General features: G+C 36.7%; 1 protein-coding gene across 8 annotated transcripts in view; it reads left to right on the plus strand.

Moving 5' to 3' along the window:
- Positions 1 to 19,619, plus strand: part of RYR2 (ryanodine receptor 2) — a 397,519-nt gene that overhangs the window by 175,023 nt on the left and 202,877 nt on the right. For all 8 annotated transcript variants that reach the window (XM_065057819.1, XM_065057821.1, XM_065057823.1 and 5 more), the window contains 5 exons: positions 2,969 to 3,125; positions 10,145 to 10,309; positions 11,790 to 11,911; positions 14,903 to 15,086; positions 15,857 to 15,992. In XM_065057819.1, coding sequence (XP_064913891.1) covers positions 2,969 to 3,125; positions 10,145 to 10,309; positions 11,790 to 11,911; positions 14,903 to 15,086; positions 15,857 to 15,992 — 764 coding nt within the window. The remainder of the gene's footprint in view (positions 1 to 2,968; positions 3,126 to 10,144; positions 10,310 to 11,789; positions 11,912 to 14,902; positions 15,087 to 15,856; positions 15,993 to 19,619) is intronic.

Below are 19,619 nucleotides of genomic sequence, written 5' to 3' on the forward strand. Positions count from 1 at the left end.
TCCTGAGAGAGTGTGTGTTAACATACAGGCTATGGATTTTTGTTTTCTTGAGGTGGTTATAGCTGTCAGTGAATTCGCAATTTACATTTTTAACATCCTTAAAAATAATAACTAATGTGTATCACCCCCTAACTTGGTTAAGCTATTTGGAAATCTTTGAAGGTAAAAATTTACAGAAATAAATGCTACCTTGCGTTGTTAAAGTGTTGGAATGATAGTAAGGAATCATGTCTTGTTTGTTAATTGCACTGTAAAATTGCACTGAAGTTGTATTACAATATATGCTTATGATAAAATTTCTAGTGATTAATAAGTGATTGCTTCTTAGAGATTAAATCATGGCAGCATAGTGAAAAGTTACGCTCTAATGATGCTGTGTGTGCATTTTATTTAATAGGATGATGTTAAATGCCATTGATAAGGCAGTGAGATTTTTGCTTTGGACTAAAATTGACCTTGAGACTGCTTAAGTGACAACAATGGCTTTTTCTTTTCCTCATTGCAATGTACCTCCCTAATAAGAAGTGGTACTGGAACAACGTGGGGATTTGAGAAATTAGAGGCTTCTGTTATGACTGTTGTATACTTCACTTTGACAGGCATTGTATACAAGTTTTTGAAGGGCAAACATTTGAACATATATGAATGAGAGGAATTGTGAGAACCATCAAAACAACTAAGCAAAGTCACTGGTAATCTTTCTTTTTAAGGCACATGACTTTCTTACCAGGAAAAAAGACCTGCAATTCCCTCATCTCCCTACTTTCCTGTATCATATTCTAATAGCTATATACATTCACTGCTTTATAGCAGCCACATTACTATTCGTGCCAGTGCTTTGATTTATAACTTAGCGCACACATGCCTGAAGTCCTCTATCAGTTCTAGTCCTTTCCAGAATGACTGCAGGTATAATATTAATTTTGTTAATTTTATATGATTCTGAAGGAATCGTTGTTTCTGAACCCTCATAACAATTGCCTGGGCTGTCTCCATGCACAGACTGCCTCTTGGCATGCCCTGCTATTAGATGCCAGATAATATGGCTCAGTGTTGCTTTCTTTCCCAAAAGGTGACAGGGATCATATTCTCACAGTGAAGAAAAGAACTATTAGTAGTCAGAAATGGCTTCAGAAGAAAAGGCTTTTTGAGCAGTATCTTCTAAGTGCACATAAATTGTCCTATTTCCTATCTGACAGACATGAACTAGGGCCATGGCTCAATTGCACCACATTTATTATTTCTTTTTTCTGATGGTCTGTAGCTATTGAGTCCAAGAGAAAATTGGATCAGGCTGGAGAAAAGGCAACTCCCCACCAAGGCCCCTGATACGAAAGGTGCAGAGCTAAAGTGCAGAGCTGATGTGTTGTACCAGACCCAGCAACACAATAGCTGAGGATCCTGACCTGACATTTTACCTAATAGAGAAGCAGAAGCTGTGCTAGAACATTGATACTTAGATGTGCTTTTACGGAGTATACTGACTTGGCTTTGTAGAAGACAGAAGAAAATAAATGTATTTCTAAGATACCAAGCATCTGTATTTCCTTCCTCCCCAAAGTCCTTGCCCCTTGACTTTAAACAAAAGAGACTATTTAGTTTGCAAAAGAATTTAGTTGAGGGGAAAACCTCTTCATTCTTTTGGCTGCTTTCAAACCAATAACTAAAAAGATTTGGAAGTTTAATTAGTGAAGAGTAATAAATCTTGTTACTAAACAGAAGCCAGGTGTTGCTCTTGCATTTTAAAAACGGCAATTTAAAATTATGTGCCAATTTGGTTTTGCATACTTTGCATACAGTATGGCCAGCTCTTAAGAAGACATGCTTAAACAAATGGATATTTGTATTGAATAGGTAAGTGCTTTAATCTGCATCAGGGAAACGGAAAATGGCTTAAACATATGAAAGTGCTGTACCTGGAAATATGTTAAATGCAAGTGATAACAAACAGTGGGAGTAGGTTTATAATCAGGTTAGTTCATAAAGATGTGTTTGTATATTTCATTGATATTATGTGAACATTTGTTCATAATTTTAAACTATTTCAGGCCAGAGTAAGCATAGAGAGTTACTAGTATTTGTGGAAGCACAGCAGAATCTTGGCAGTATGTCTCAACTCCATCATGATGGGTGTTTTACAAACAGAAATACATTATTTCCTCTCCAAAAAGCAGTGTGCACATGCATCTAAAGTGTAAACATTTGAAGAGATAAGACTAAATGAAGTTTTGTGAAGATCCGGGGAAACATCCTAGCTGTTCTAATTCTTCAACCTATTCGAGAAGCTTTCTGAAAAGGCTATGTGAAATGCATCCTCCTTAGTAACCCTACACAAGTCTTCAGGAGTTAATCAGGAAGAACAGAAGAGCTGACTTTGCAGTTTGAGGCAGGAAGTTAGAAACCTGCAACCTCTATTTCAACTTGAGCAGTCCTTGGGGAGCTTAAAGAGAAAAATCCTTGCCTTTTTTCCGGCATTTCCTCTCACAGAAATGAAGAATGTGAACCAGTCTTTGCATAATAATTTTTAACATTTATTTTAGGAGGATTTTTATTTATTTATTTAGCTGTTTTATTTATTTTCTTTTTTTTGCACACTGTTTACAGTGTGCCTAAAGCGTTCTGACTGCTGAAAGGAGAGTGCTCTGGGAGAGGGAACAAACCCGGCTGCTGGCAGATGAACTGTTGGAGGGGGAACCGGCAGCTCCGAGCTTTCTGTGTGCAGTATAAGCCTCCTTCTCCATAGGCAGTCTCTATATTCACTCAAGAGGAATTCAGTCTGAATCCAGGCAGCCTGTGCGAAGGAAGAGGTTAATTTTATTTGTGAGAATGTTTTTATAATAACCAGCATTTAGAATTTTATCCTTTTCCAACTAGTTGGCAATATAATGTACTTTAAAGTATTTTCACGAGTAGTTAATATGTATGTTTTGTTTTTAAAAAAACAAACATTTCCTATGAACTTTTTTAGGTGGAGTGGCAGCCACATTAGATGGGGACAGCCATTCAGACTAAGACATATAACAACAGGAAAATATTTAAGTCTCCTGGATGACAAGAGTCTTCTTCTTACAGACAAAGAGAAAGCGGATGTAAAATCTACAGCATTCTGTTTTCGGTCTTCCAAGGTATGGAATCAGTGCAGCATTAATATAACTAGGAGTAATTCCAGTCTCTTTAGTAAGCAAAATTTAGGTATTTCCTATTGCATAAATTATCGGAGCCTTCTACATTTTCACTGACTCAAAAACCAAAACAAAACACAGTATAAATAATATCTAGAAACGCTGTTTTTGTTATTTTCTTCCTTTTTTTTTTTTTTTCCCTGCTTGCCAACTTTTAATCAGTTTTCTCATTTCTTGTTTTTCTGATGAACTTCTTTGCTACTTCACTGCTTGTATCTGTTGGCTGACATAGGAAAAATGTATAGTACTGTGGGTTATTTAAATTAAATTGGAAAATAAGAATTTCTTTCATCAGATACTGGTCTAACTTAAATTTACCATAGTTTGAATTTTTGTTTGACACCTTGAATAAGCGTTTCAAGTTCAAAAGAGTACCTTGTGTAGTGGGTAAACAATTTAAAATAATACTATGATGAATTCTTTAACATCTTTTGATTTCTTGTACTTTTCACCTGCAGCAAGTTGCTGAAAATAATGCTGTTTTCTTAAAAAATTGTCTTCGAAAATATATTATAATAATAAGAATAACCAACAGAATTGTTCAGTAACATCTCTGTAGAATTTACTTAATTTTTAATTATATGTCTGCTTGGGAAGATAAGAGAAGTCCTCCTTCCCCTCTACTCCGCCCTGGTGAGACCACATCTGGAACATTGTGTCCAGTTCTGGGCCCTTCAGTTCAAGAAGGACAGGGAACTGCTGGAGAGAGTCCAGCGTAGGGCAACGAAGATGATTAAGGGAGTGGAGCACCTCCCTTATGAAGAAAGGCTGAGGGAGCTGGGTCTCTTTAGTTTGGAGAAGAGGAGACTAAGGGGGGACCTCATTAATGTTTATAAATATATAAAGGGTGAGTGCCATGAGGATGGAGCCAGGCTCTTCTCGGTGGCAAACAATGATAGGACAAGGGGTAATGGGATCAAACTGGAACACAAGAGGTTCCGCTTAAATTTGAGAAAAAGCTTCTTCTCAGTAAGGGTGACAGAGCACTGAACAGGCTGCCCAGGGAGGTTGTGGAGTCTCCTTCTCTGGAGACATTCAAAACCCGCCTGGACATGTTCCTGTGCGACCTCACGTAGGTGTTCCTGCTACAGCAGGGGGATTGGACTAGATGATCTTTTGAGGTCCCTTCCAATCCCAAACATACTGTGATACTGTGAAATGGGTATTTAGCTGAAAGCAGGTATATAGACTTTCACACTCTGATAACGGAGATTAGTTCAGGTGATTGTTTTGGGACCCAGACTATGTTTTTTTAGAAAATTCAAAGAAATACTTAAGTATTTTAGGACAATGCAGTGCAACTATATTGGGGGATTCCTGTTGTGCTTACTATAAATCTCAACAGTTTTTCTCCGTTGAAGCAAGAAGGATAAAATAATTCATTCACTGATTCTCAAGGTGGAGTTTTCAGTGACGGTTACCCCAAAAAGAGTGGAACGATGTACTATGCTCTACTGTTACATGGATTATTTAGCCCAAAAAATACTTGAAGGCAATGACTGTTAGAAATAGAGAGAGTATCTTTTTTTGATATGGAGAAGGTGGTTTGTCTATGTTGTCTAGAGTAGCATATGCACAGGTGTTTCAGAGATTAGACAATGATGTATTTGAAGTTTCTTAGTTGTATTTTTTTGTTGTTGTGTTTGTTTGTTCATTTGGATTCTTTTGTTTGTGTTTTTTGTGTGTGTGTTTTTTTGTTGTTGTTTTTGTTTTTGTTTTTTACAGCCTGAATTTTGAAGTCTTATTTGGAAGCATTTTGAGTATTTATATTTTGAAGTAATTTTGTTCTACCATGTTCAAAATAATTAACATTTTTTAATTTAGTTGTTAAAGTAACTAAACCTCTCCTATGCTCAGCAGGGCAGAGATAGAAGGCTTTAGGGCATGTAGAAACATGTTGTGGTTATCAATTATTTAAGTAACATGGCAGTATTTTAAGGAGGGGTCTATAGGCTAATCATCACATGACAGATGTAATCATACTGATATTTAAATATGTATTTGCAGAGAAATTGGAAGTTTGGAAGATCATATTTGATGTTAATTTTGTGGATATCAACATTCATTTTAACTAAAGACTTATTTGGAAGGAATTCCGGAGATACCACAGGGCTGGATTGTATGGTTTGCTCGTCATTGCTGAGGATTAAACCAGTCTCCTGTTTAGGACTTTTTAAAGGAGTGTCATGATTCATTTCGTAAGGATACAGGCATTACAAATTTTTAGGTGCCTGACCTGTCTGGAAAAGAGCATTAAATAAATATTTCAAAATTATAGTAGTCCTAGAAAGGCTTCTGTAGAGAAGGTAAGCAGCTTTAGCGGTCTCTTTTCCTCCAAGCATGTATGGAGAAACCAGCCAACCTTTTAGTTGTGTGGTTGCATGTAGTTAGCCCCAAATAATTATTCCTGGGTAAGAGGCAGCCCATAATCTTCTCTGTTGAACAGAGCTTTAGTACTTGGGAGTATGCCAAGGAACTAGATCTTTCTTACAGCAATTTTGGTCCTTTTTTTGCCATGATCATTATTCTTCCTTCCACTCCCAAAAAGAATGATGAAGATCCCACTTGTGCTATAGATAAGTTAGCTCAAATAGGCAAAACCAGATATGAGGGAAGAATACCTTTATTTGCAATGTTAAAGACTTAATTCCTTCGGGCATATGAGTGGATGATAATTTCAATTTCTAAATGAAAAGCAGCTTTAATGTTTGCTTAGAAAAATACAGAAAATGTATCCCTTGTAAATTTGAAGATTCAGATGCAAATGTAATGCTCAACATTTGTTGTTGGTTTTAGTCTTATTATTTGCAAGGGGCTTACTCAACATTCTAAGCACATTGCCTTGCCAGTACTGCATTGAAAAAAGAAGTGTAAGAGAAGCAGAAAGCTGAAGTTTTTTATATCTTATATGAACCAGATGCTTATCTTACATGAACTCAGCTGCTCAAAATAACACACGCTTGCACACATACACATGTACTTTTTTTTTCCCCGCAAACTTCTCGTGCAGAAGTTTAAAAATGAGATCAGGAGCTTCTTATGTGTTAAAATTCTTTAAATAGCTCAGCAAAATAAAGAAATAGGAAAGCTTAAAATCATCACAAGCCAAAAAGCACTTAGAAGATGTGGGTTTTCTGAAGAGCTAAGAGTCTTTTCATTTTGTTTCTGAGAATTGGGCTTTGTGCTCCAGTTATCATATATTACTCTAATAATTAAATGAGAATTAGATTAGCCTTTAAAGCGTCTGCAATTCAGAAAACTCTTTTTTTCTCTCTTGCAGTCTCAATTTATTCACCACTGGATGTCTACAGACATCTATATTTTCTTCCCCAAATATATGACTCTTTTATAGACTTGAATTTGTAGTGATTCATTTCTGTGGATCTTTTTTTTTTCTCTCACATTTGCTAAATATTGATTATTTTTGATAAAAAGCTTTATCTTAACACCACTTTTCCACTGAAATAAAGTAATTTTACTAATGTAGAAATGTTTATACATTCTGTACAATGTCTGCTTTTCCTGTCCAGTCTTTTCCACTGGACAGAAATTTTAATAAAATTTTATGGCCTTTATTTGTATCTTCATCTGTTTCTTCATAAAATTTCAGAGGAAATATGCTAATGTCAGCTTGAAAAGCAGTCATCAATTAACTTCTTCCAGTCAGTGAGATCTGCTAGAATGTCAGTCCTGAGAGAAGGTATAGGTTGAGTCATATGACAAGAGATAACACTGAAAGGTCAAGCCTTAATAATGGGAATCCATTTCGGAATGTTGCAAAGAATTAACCAGAAACATTAGAGTGAGATAACATATTTAAGGCGAGGCTGCTTAGAATATTTTTTTTTTTTCAACATTAAGATAAAACCATTGAAAGTTATTTTGTCCAGATTATGGTAAGAGGGTAGTGGGCTGGGAATTTGTATTGTGTGTCTATATCAAAATGCAATTATTAAATGATGCTGTGGAGATTTCTGATGTTTTTCAGATCCTGTTTTTTACTCATGAACTGTTTTACAGTAGATATTGAGGTTGATATGCACTTTCTCAACTACCTGCAGTTTATTGGCATGGATCCACCACTCCATTCAAATCTCCCTCTTCATAAAAAAATCTATAGTTCTTTTCACTACCCAAAAAAGCTCAATGTCTTGAAGCTCCCAAATGAATGCTCCGATGCCTGTTGCCCCCACACCATCCTCTGGCTTTTAATTTCTCTCCTGTATTTAATCCAACTTTTACTGTATACTTTCCTGGCTGCTATGTTTATTTTGCAGGAAAGAGCTCAAATTAATGATTGAACGCAGTCTGGGCTGTAAATCTACGTGCAAAGTTGTCAGTGTACTTACATAGGTGGGGACAGAGATTTTGGCAAGTTGTTGGCACTGCAATTTTTATGCTAAGTAAATTTAGTGTTAATTCTAATTGGAATGAAGATTTCACCGTCAAACCCCTTCCATTTCTGTTGTAGGCAGTACATTTTAAAGAATGTATGGAATAATATTTAAAGTTAATTGTTCCTCATTTTAAGTTAATTATTCCTCATGTCATTGACAGTGCTTTATGGGAAAAAATAATATATTAATATTTTAAGAAATTAGTTGCGAGGAAGAAGACTTGGGAAAAAAGAAAATCTTACAAGGTAGAAGCACAGTATCTTCACACAGGTTCACACTGTCTTCTCGTTATGAAGAGAATTCAAAAGACTGGAGCTTGAAATCAGGCTGTTTTGTCTTCAAATGATAGCAGGGCCTAAATTATTTTTTCCTTTATCATCATTTGTGTGCAATGTCCTCTTATAAGTACCATTTCAATTTCCAGCTGTTATTACAGTCAGGTTATTTGTGATAGCTTTTGAAAGAACTGGATACAACATTTAGAGAGATAATATGAACAAAATAATGAATTAATAATGAAATAGAAGCACACAATAACGCAGTAATTGGCATCAGATGTATTTAATAAATCAGTTACTACCATGTATCAATGGACAAGATTTTAATAAGAATTTCAGCACTTAAGGAATCGGGCATTAGCAAAATAGTGAAATTAACATCTGTGTCCAGAAACAGTTTAATAATTGGAATTGATGAATGTGGTATATCTGGAAGCCCAATGTTATGAAAAAGTGCATTCATATTTGTAGGGTAAAAATTTAGTTACATGACATCTCCCTTTATCTAATAAATGCTTTTAAAAATCCTTTAATAAATTAGAGATTGTTTTATCTTCATTTGACAACTCCAATTTTTGTCATCTTTTACTGTGAAGCTGTCTTCTCACATTGTCAAGGCACATGTGTGCAGTGTAATCATTCTCCTAATCTTCCCTGGTTGTAGTAGGATAGAACATTTAGAATTTTTTTGTCTCATTATTTGTAACATTACTCTGAGAAACGGAAGAAAGTGGCTTGTCCTCTACCTTTGATCAGGAGAAGCAGAGAAGGTTGAAGCTTCATGTGGTTAATGATATCTTCTTGCACCCTGAATGTACGGTCCAGAATAGGCCTGCAGTTTGCACAGATGACCTTTTTAACAGTGGTGAAAATTAAGCGGCTTCTTATCTGGGCGTGTGTGAGCACATATAGAAGCAGAATCCAGGGAATTACTGCAGTGGTGAATCTGCCTGCGCTGTTGAAGCTGTGAAAGAGAGAGCAGAACAGCAACTGCAGTATCACAGTGGACTCAGCTTCAACTGCAGCAATTGCATGCAGCAATTCAAATGCAGCAATGCATTCCCTCTCCTCCCAGAAGAATGATTGATGAGTAGTTTCTGTGTCAATAACTTGATCACATGAATCAGAATTAAGGGGTCAAAGTGGTTTTGGTTACTCTCAATGGAGAAGATTTTTGCCTAAAAAGGAGGTACTGGCGACAGCCTTGGGAACAGGCAAATCCAGTTTGCTGTGAAGAAGGTCAAAGTCCCCTGAGAAGTTTTGGGCATAACTATTATACATTAACATCCCTCCTACAGTTAACAAGATATATACTGAGCCTTTGCAACATGTTTTTTCCATGCTTACCTGTGGATTTAACAAATCATGCAGGCAGACAAGAGGTGTATCAGTCAGTCAAACCATGTGCATTTGAGTGGTTAAATGGATGATCTGCCATGAGCCAGGATGCATAGGCTGTTTGTCTTCTAAATGGATCTGTGTGGGGAAGGAACTGATACTTAGAAGAGCTAGGTATTGGGGAACACCTCAAATTAGAGTTACAAGCTATAGTATTGTTTGAGATACTACCTTTCCTCCCCTGAAATGACTGCTGTCTGTATAGGACACCAGCTGGGCTGATGCATGGTCATGCCATTGTTCTTTTACAGCATGTCAACGTGCCAGTCACAAACACCCAGAAATTGATTTATTTTTGCAGGAAATACTGAGCCCATTGTTGGGCAGGGCAGTAATGGGCAATGACAGGTTAAAGACCATCTCTCTGTGACAGCAGGAAAGAAATTGTAGGGAGGTGCGTATCTTTTCTAGGTGGGGAAAAAAACCAAAACCAAATGCAAACAAAACAAACAAACAAACAAACAAAATCCCAACAACAACACCCCTCTCCCCCTAACAAAATCCCCAATAAAAGCTTCTGGAGGTTATTGCCTGATTCAGCTATGTCATTCAATCTCTTTGATGTTGTTTCGTGAGCTTTTCTGATTCAACAAAGAATCTACTGTCAGTTGTGATCCTAGTTCTTTCCTAGGCAGCTGAAATGGATACACCCATCTTTCTTAGTGTAATGAGCTAGGTTTTTGTGTGGATGGCATCTCTGTCTCCATCTTTTCCCTAAATGTTTAACTAGAAGTTACACTTTCACCATTTTTTATTCATTTCATTAATGAAGGATCTCAAATATTCTTTTAGGTCCTGTTCTGGACAATTGTCTAGTATTCAATCTTTTATGCAAATATGAACATATTGATTGCTGTTCTTGTATACATTTTTTTTCCTTCTTCTTCAGGAAAAGTTGGACATAGGGACAAGAAAAGAGGTGGATGGAATGGGAGCACCTGAAATAAAATATGGGGATTCAATATGCTTCATACAACATGTAGACACAGGCTTATGGCTCACATACCAGTCTGCTGATGCAAAGTCTGTGAGAATGGGTTCCGTGCAGCGGAAGGTAAGACTCTAAAGAGGAATGCATTCCATTCAGTCACAGTCTGATAGGGCAGGAAGGGAAAATGAAGAGAGCTACAAGATATAGCTGATTTCTGGATTTAAAAAAAATTTTAAGCATGTCTTGTTCTCATTCTGAAAGGTGTTTTCTTTCTTTTTTTTTTTTCCAGTCACGTATTTAAAAGTTACGTGATGTACTGAATTGTTAAACTGAAAGCTGAAGTGCACATTAGTCAAACTAAAATATAAGTAATAGCCTGTAGAATATGCTAAAATTCCTTTCTTTAGTGTGCTGTAGTTTGGATTGAGGAGGCTTTTAGTTCAAAGTCTTTTCTTTCCACGTTGTCAGTGTGTTACCTTTCAGGTTGGAATATTCAAGTCTTGAGCCCTGAGAGATTTCTTCTTTTAATGAGTAACCATGGCCAAGCAGAATGCTAGTTCAGCATAATGAAGTAGGAGAAGGATTCTTTTATGACTTAACACATCTTCAAGAAGCTACATATATTTTAGTATTTATTGTAACACATAACTTTGCAGAAAATTATTTGTCAGCAAGGAAAAAAATGCTTTACCCTTCTGTTTTGGGGAAAAAAAAATGGTGAAAAAAGTGACTGTTATGCACACTGTAGTATTTTCTATGACTGTTTTACATGTCAGATCTACAAAACTAGAGCAACATCTGGTATATGTGAACGGTCATGCCTTAAAATTGTGTGCATATTTCTCCCTCTCTAAAATCTGTGTTGTATATGGGTGTATATATATGCACACAGACATATATTCTATAAATATTTTATAAAAATAGTGTATGTTTAGGAAACAGTGTTTTTATATTTGTAAAATTTTAGTGATTATAATACTAATATAATTAATAACTATAACAGTAATAATAAGATACATTATTGAATAATTTAGCAAAGTAATATCAATAGTTTCTATGTACACGCTTGTGTGTATGAAAAAAAGAAATTACCTAAGATAGTTTAAAATACTTATGTAGATTGGATTGAATGCCTTAAGAGCCATAATAACTAAACATAAAAAACTGTAAATTATTGGTAGTGACTCAAGGCATAGTCAGAAAAGAAGCCCAGTAACATCCTTAGAAATCACAACCAGTAAAGTATACATGTTTTGACCTTGTCTGTACTTCAGGGATCTGCTGGAGTGTAACAGAACTATTTTGAAGGTTGACAAGAAAATAGTTTTAGACTTTTTTTTTTTTTTTTAATATATTGTTTATAGGAGCTGTGACTTTGAGATTATTATGGCACTGAGCCTTCTGGATCAGTACAAGTGCATCCTTGGAAACGAGGAAGTAAAACATGGGGGTTATCTGTTTTTAATTAAATTATTATTATTTTGTTTTCCTTTGGGTGTGGCTTCATGTTTTCCTAGCCTTTCTTCCTGTGCAAATTTTCATACTTCTTATTTGTGAATAATGTTTCATTTTGCAGTGACAGGTTTTTGTTTTTGTATTGCAGGCAATAATGCACCATGAAGGTCACATGGATGATGGTTTAACATTGTCCAGATCTCAGAATGAAGAATCCCGTACGGCACGTGTCATCCGTAGTACTGTCTTCCTTTTCAACAGGTTTATAAGGTGTGCTTTTAAAATTATCATTTCAACCCTTTTCTTTTTTTTTTTTCTGTCGGGGATTGGCTCAAGGAGCACAGACATTTTTCCTCTTTTATTTGATTCAAAGTGGCCATTAACACTACAGTGCACAGTTTAGCCCTCAGAAATAAAAGATATGAATACTTCTCAAACCAGACTTCATGCCAATTCTTTAGGTTTTACCAGCAGAGATGTACCCTGAGAGATATTGGTCAGTTTCTTTTCTCTATCTTCTGATATTATTGTTCAACCTTGATTATAGAGAATAAACATACTGAAAAAACAAACAAACCATTCCTTGCCAAAATTTGCTATAAGTCATGCGGTGCATCATTTAGCTCTTTCTGTGTACGGTTTTTAAAAGTGCTCTTCCTTGTAAAACCTGGAAGAAAGAGGTAACTGCATAACTACAAACTTATAAAAGACACAAATATCCTGAATACGTACATTGTCTCGAGAAAAAAAAAAATCTTAAAAGTATGAAATCACACCTTCTTTCTGCCCTCCCATTACACTTTATTAGTTTCTTTTTAATGGTACTTGTTTCTTAAATACTTTGCAACATATAAAATGTTTTGTTTTATAGTATTTAGCTATTCAGAAACACTGCGAGATGTATCCAATTTGTGTTGATTTTACTACTCCAAATGTCCTTCTCAGTAACACTGATAAAATGAATTTTCAAATGTTTGTGACTTCAGTAACTGATGAAAGGCCCCTCTCATCAGTGTAAGCTGGCATTAGAAAAAGGATGATATGCCATAGGACTGTGTAGAATCATAAGAAGACAATGTAGGAGATGGTGACCTGAATCAACAGTGTCCTAAATCAGTGCATAGCCAGACATAGACATGTACATTTCTTGAAAAAACATTTACCCAGGTACTTAAATAACAACAGAGAAAAATGCCTGTCAGGAGAGTTGCCTACTGTATGACATTTAAAATACAAGAGAAATGCAAGCCCTAGGTCACTTTGTAAATAATACATTTTCTTAGAAGCTTAAGAATGCCATAAAAGATAAGGACAGAGAAAGGCAATTTAATGATAAGGTTTCACAAATCAAGGTACTGCTAAATTACAATGAAGATCTTTGCAGAGTGCACAGGAAGTCCAAGGTAGCATTTAACAATTTAGTTTTGACAGGATGTTACTCCAAGAAGAAACACCTGAATTGGAAAGGATCAAAATTATTTTCCGAATTGTGTGCCCCAGTTCTTTCCCATAAAGTCAGTACAAAAATTGTGCTTCAGATAATGTGCTCACAATAAAAATTAAGTTTTAAAGATAACTCTTGTAGCCATCTTTTTGAAACATTGAATTATTTATTCTAAGATACTGTTAATCTTCAGCAGTAAATATTCCTACTGAATACACAACGTTTCCTAAATGTAGAACTTTTCTAGCTGTAGTTCACCATTTGAGATGCAAATGCAGTGACAGGCCAGTTAAAAAATAAAACAAAAAAACCCCAAACCAAAACAACCAACTGAACAACCACCACCCCCCTCTCAGCCCCACTCTCTAAATACTTACCAGTGTTGTCTGAATCCAGCAAAAAGAGCATAAAATGGGGCTTCTATTCCATATCGTGGCCTGGAGAGGAATCCTGGGAGAAGGCAGAATGCTGTGCAGCTTGGGAGAGAGGACTGGCAAGACTGGTCAGATTGCTGGCAACCTTTAGTGCCCCTAATGAAAGAAAAGAGGGAGATGAGTGTGAGGCTGGAGGGTGCCTGTGTAGGCGTGGTGGGCTCCTCTGCCTGCTGAAGTGTGCTTGTCTTTAGGTCAGCAGAAATGGAGAACGGATGAAAACAAAAAGGATCTATTTGCTACATAGGTGTTTTTACCCAAAAACATGCTAGGAAAAAGCACCTTCTTAAAATGGCAGGATTGAGAATGAGTCAGAAGGGGAACCATGAGTGTCAAATAAGCCCCCTCCTCCCACTCTCCCCTGCTTTGTGCCACCAGGGTGAACCCTTCTCTTCAGGGCTGCTCCTCTCCTGGTGCTTCAGGGCCCTGTCTGGCTCCTGCAGAGTTTCAGAATCCTCTGGATCTTTCCCTTGTCTCTGAGGATGGGCACTGTGTCTGCAGGCCCTCAGCACCCTGGTTTCTCTGCCTCTTATGGCCCTCTCTGTTCCTTTCAGAAGGTCCTGGCAGGCTTCCTGCAGCCCCTGGCTGGGACAGACCCCCTGCCCACTGCTGCCTTCCCAAACCCTCACCTTCCACTTGCTGCCTGGCATTGGTGAGGTCTCGGCTGCCACAGCTGCATTGTAAGAAATGTCAGGTTTTATGGGAGGAGAAAGGTATATTAGGGGTCTGGAAAGCACAGTGCTGAGGAAAACTTGCATTATCGGGTTTGTCGGAGATTCAGCTAAGCAAGGGGCTGGTGTGACATAGATGAAAATGGTCTGCCCCCTTCTTCTAGGAGACAGTGGTCATAGACTACAGCAAGGTCAAGGCTTGTATATCAGGGAAACAAAAAGGCTAATGAAGTGCTGGGAAGGTGTGTGTGGAGGAGCTGCATCTTCTGGCACTGAGGATGGCTTAAGAGCAGGTTAGAGATGCGCTCGAGAGCATGTATGGACTAGCTGGGCGCTCTTCTGCACCGTAGGACTGGTTCTTTGACTTCCAGCCTCATGATGCTTTGAACAGCTTTTCAATAACTTCTCTTTGTCTTTTAGTCTGTCTCTGATACTGCTAAATGTGTAGGTAGAATATTAAAATGTGTTTTCTGGATTTCAAAAAAATTTAAGAGAAACAATATTTTTGATGCTTCCACTTATGTTTTGTAAGGGAGGCATGGGTCATTAAGAGGAAAATGGGGCAGACATAAATAGTTTTTGAGAAGTTACATAGCTGTCAGAACATGAATTGAGTTTTGGCATCTAAAAAAATGTTGTTTTTAAATGTGTAATGAGTATAAATGATAAAATAGATCGATTTCCAATACTCAGGAGACTTGACTTCTTCTTGTAGGGGCCTTGATGCTCTCAGCAAGAAAGCAAAGTCTTCCACCGTCGATTTGCCTATTGAGTCAGTCAGTCTGAGCCTTCAGGACTTGATTGGCTATTTTCACCCCCCTGATGAACATTTGGAGCATGAAGACAAACAAAACAGGCTCCGAGCACTGAAGAATCGCCAGAACCTCTTCCAAGAAGAGGTACTTCTGTCAGTTTTACTCCTGATTTTCCACCATGTTGTCTGCAAGTATTCTTTCACAGTGTGTGTAGCACTGATGTTTGATCTGGTGCATGTTTGCATTGTTTTTCTTTTTGTCCTCTAAGATTCAAATTATCTGCTTCATTTATAATCTCTTTAGATTTGTTGATTTTCCTCTGTATCTAAAGGAATACATGTAAGGATTTGCTTCCTTTTCTTCCTTTTTTATTTTCTCTCTTTTTTTTTTTTTTTTTTTTTTATTAGATATTAACCTGACCTTATGCCCTGAATTCTAACCGTCATTTACTAACATAATGTGTGAATTAGTTTCTTCTGTTATAGTTTAATCTCTTGATGCAGAAGGATGTTTCAGTTTAATAAGTATGCTTTAAATATTTTGTTTAAAATTGTCTGTTATTTCTCTGTGTCTGACAGTTGCCTGTACTTAGACAGATGCCTAAAAGCCTTCAAGAATAGAAATTGCCTAAAATTATATCTGGAATACTATGTTTGGTGATTTTCTTTTGGGGTGGGTTTTTTGTTTGTTTGTTTTTTAACCATCCTAAATAATAATTTTGTTAGTTTCACAGTAAAGGAAAACTTTTCTGTAGGGATTGCTTTGACTCTGCTTGTCTGACTCCATGTATATATTCCTGTGTTTTGCATATCATGCCTTTCATGTTTTGTTTTCTTAGATTTCTGAAGATCTTATGTGTTTGCACCTAAACAATACTTTTTTTTCTCTGACAATCTGAGCCTTTCCATTTTTAGGGTATGATCAACCTTGTTCTTGAATGTATTGATCGCTTGAATGTATACAGCAGTGCAGCTCATTTTGCAGATGTAGCTGGGAAAGAAGCTGGAGAAGCATGGAAATCTATTCTGAATTCCTTGTATGAATTGCTAGGTAAGACATATTATGTGTTACTTGGATTGATTTTGCTCAAAATAATACTCAGATGAAAAGAAACACATACCTGCTTTAGTATAAAGACTTTCCACTGTGTACACATTTAGGATACGAATCAAATAAGGTTTTTGCATTTCCAGCTCCTTGCATGTGCTTAGGAATAAAACATACTGAAAACGCTCAAATAATGTGATTTTTCTAATAGTATTTATTATGATAAATTACATGTTTCTGACTTCAATTAAATGATTGATTGCTTTTCATCTCATCATATTGCTGATTTATCTTGTATTCTGCCCCAAAATGTGTGAACAGATTATATGTGAGTATTTCATTCCTCTGTTGAGGACCAATGACAAGGCAGGTAGTTTTGTAGAAGTTATGATTTTTCACACATCTGGCTGCAGAACTGCAGCATAAATCTAAAGTTTCTATAACCAAAACCTTGCAGGATTGTTATCTTACTTTCCAATAAAACATAACGCATTTTATGTATCATTTATACTGAGTCTCACTCCTGAAAAATTTGTTATTGAAAAGCTATAAGAGTAAGGTTAGGTTAAGGTTGTACATCAAATCCCTTAAAAACTCCACAGCGGAATACTGAGTTTGTAAAATGAAGTGATTCAAGCTGTTAGGAAGTGCCCAGATAAATGTAGTGTGTGTATTAATTGGCTCTCTTGAGGATATGCATTGTGAAACATGATTACATATGAGTTTTTCTGTAGGACCCATTCCTTACTTAGTGTTCCTTGATTATTGGTACTTAAAATACTTAGTTCTCACTTTGCTACTCAGTGTGTGGTGTTGAACCTTATTTATTGGAAGCTTTTTAAATCATGTTTGGAAAGCAAAGCTATCATCTAGGAGTTCTTTTGTGTCATTTATGATTAGTAATCTGAATAATTAGAACTTTTAATAAGTGTTCTGTTGGAAATTTCTGTAATAAGGCAAATAGAAGATATTATCTCACATTCACTCAGACGAACAGTTACAGGAAGAAATGTAGGCAAAAAGACTCTACCCTTTCTAGTTCCTAAATTAAGAGCTGTAGGATTTGACCTTTTTTCAGAATATTCAGCAGTATTTCAGGTGTGCAAGGCATACTGAAAATTTGCATTCTCTGAATTCAAAGGCACAGAAAATGAAATTTTACTGGCATGCCTCACTTCACATAGACTCTCCTTACTACCCAATAGCAAAGTCAGTCAATTGAGGCAGTTGTTTATATAGTACTTTTACAAAGCTTTTCCATAGTCAAAGTAGGTACATCATCTTGTGCTCTTGAAGAAGAAAATAATCTTGGGGCAGGAAAAAGGATACCCAGTGTATGGTGCACAGCTCTTGATAAAACCAGTGAGGTGCTGCTGTCTGGTCCACTACCCTTTCTCTCAGAGGAAATAGAAGTTGACACAATAAATATAATTGAGACAACCACAAGTCCTCTCCCAGGACCTCTCAGAGCAAAGAAACGCTAGCTGAACAGTGGCTGCTGGCACCTAACGGCAGGCTGTTAGGGTAGGAGGTGGTTCCTTTGGCTCTGATTCTGGTTGATGGGCTGCTAAGATCTACCACCTCTATGTAACTGAAGTTTGAAGCATGATGTGTATGCACAGGTTGTGAGGGTGACCAAAAGTGGCATTTCCTAGTGTTACATTTTATGAACATTATAAAGTAATTTTAATGGTTTTGTTTTGATTTCCATGGTTTTTATAGTTGTTAGCTAAATACACTCTTTATACAGCTCGCTCTGGTCCTGTAACTTGCATCATAGTGATGAGTGAGTTGATCTGTGGGTCAAAAGCAGTACTTCAAGTACATCAGACTGCTTTGATTTCAGCTAAGAGTAATTTGTAACAATGGTATGCTGTTGACTTCGTATTGAAGAGGCGTTTCAGAGGTAGATGGCAGCTTTTGCTGGTGAATTTATGATATTTGATGATTAAGAATTTTTATGACTTGCCAACATAAATGAGCGGAGTGTCCAGATCCTTTCTGTTAAAGAAATGCTCTTGAGATTAGGTTTCCTGTAGCATAGTCTCAGATATCTGTGCTTAAATAAATAATTTAATCAAAAGAGAAAATAAAAAAATAAATTGAAAGGTATAGCAAAGAAACAGTCCAGACTGGGTGTCTCTCAAAGGGAGGGACCCTGAGGCAAAAGAGGTTCACACTTTTAAATCCTCACAGTCTATGCACCTGCCCTTCACATGCTGCTCTTCACATGCCCTTCACATGGTGTCTACGTGCCTTTTAACCCAATGGTAATTCTGGCTCTGGGGCTTCTTTCTATCTTAATGGATTCTCTTTCTCCATCCTCCAGGCAGCTTTTTTACTGTTCTTATGTTGATGGTTTGCAGCCTCTACTGGGAGTGTATAAAGAGAAACTCTTTGTCTCTTGGTACTGGTCTTCAAGGCCCACCGTCCTCAAGCAACCAGCTTCAAGATAGGTCTACAATTGTGGCCTGGAATTCCAGTGAGCGTGGCCTCTCATACTAAAATAGGTTATTTAAACAAAAGAATACAGCTATAAGAATAGAATACAATTTAAAAGTTAGTTTCATTAAACTTATTCTGCATCATTTCCCTTTTTTTGCTTTTCCTTTTCTTCTCATGTCAGGTTTTTCAAGCTGGTGTAGGTCTTTCTCGTGTTTGTTTGCATGTTACAGCTCCATTCTTCACTTATCTTTGCCAATGTCTGTCTTCTTGCATAACTCCGTTATGTAATATGGTTTTGGGGGATTTCTGCCTGTCCAACCCTGAGATAAAAAGGTCATCTAGAACAGGGGCATCAAACTAATTTTGCCTTTGAAGGCAACTGTGAAGCTGACGTGGCCCCTGGTGAAAATGAGTTTGACACCCCTGTTATAGAAGGAACACTGGTAAAAGTTTTGATTTTTATTTTTAATCTATCTTTCAGCTCATATATGCCCACTAAGTAAAGTGAATAAGTGATTCTGTTTTAGTGTTTTTTTTTTGGTTTTTGTTTTTTTTTTTTTTTAAGGTGGTTGTTTCATGTATGCTAATGGTAGGTATTTTATTAAGAATCAATTGAAGAAGTTATGGCAGGAATTATAAACATTTAATAGTATCTAGACTAGGTCCAGAGAGGTGTCAATGAAATAAATTGATGACCTTTTAGAGTGTAGATGATATTGTATAAAAGTCTGCAGTTGTGTTATTCATAGACAGAAGGTTGTGCTGAAGTTTGTGTAAGAATTTAGTTCATTTTATCTTGTTGCATTAAGGAAAGCTCAGACTAGAGGAAGTAGTGGCTTGAATACTGAATCATTTATCCACATCTGAAATTCCTTCTGAAAGAGTCTACTTGTCCTGTTCAAAGTAATATTTCCATGGACTAGATGATCTTTTGAGTTCCCTTTCAATCCCTAACATTCTGTGATTCTGTGACTTGTAGTGTGTACAAAAGTGGACAAGCTTTTGCTGACTTCCCAGTCTCTGTGTGCCCTTTCTGCCTCTTATGTTGCTTCCCTAGCTGGAAGTAACTATCTTCTGGCAGCTAATGCTTAAGACGCCTGGCTTTGATGTGGCTGTAATGAATTTTTACATTGCTCTGTTCTGAATAATGCTGGAGCTGTTTAGTAATTGCATGGATGACAATTG

This window comes from Columba livia, chromosome 3 (assembly GCF_036013475.1).
Source record: "Columba livia isolate bColLiv1 breed racing homer chromosome 3, bColLiv1.pat.W.v2, whole genome shotgun sequence".
NCBI classification, from domain to species: Eukaryota; Metazoa; Chordata; class Aves; order Columbiformes; family Columbidae; genus Columba; species Columba livia.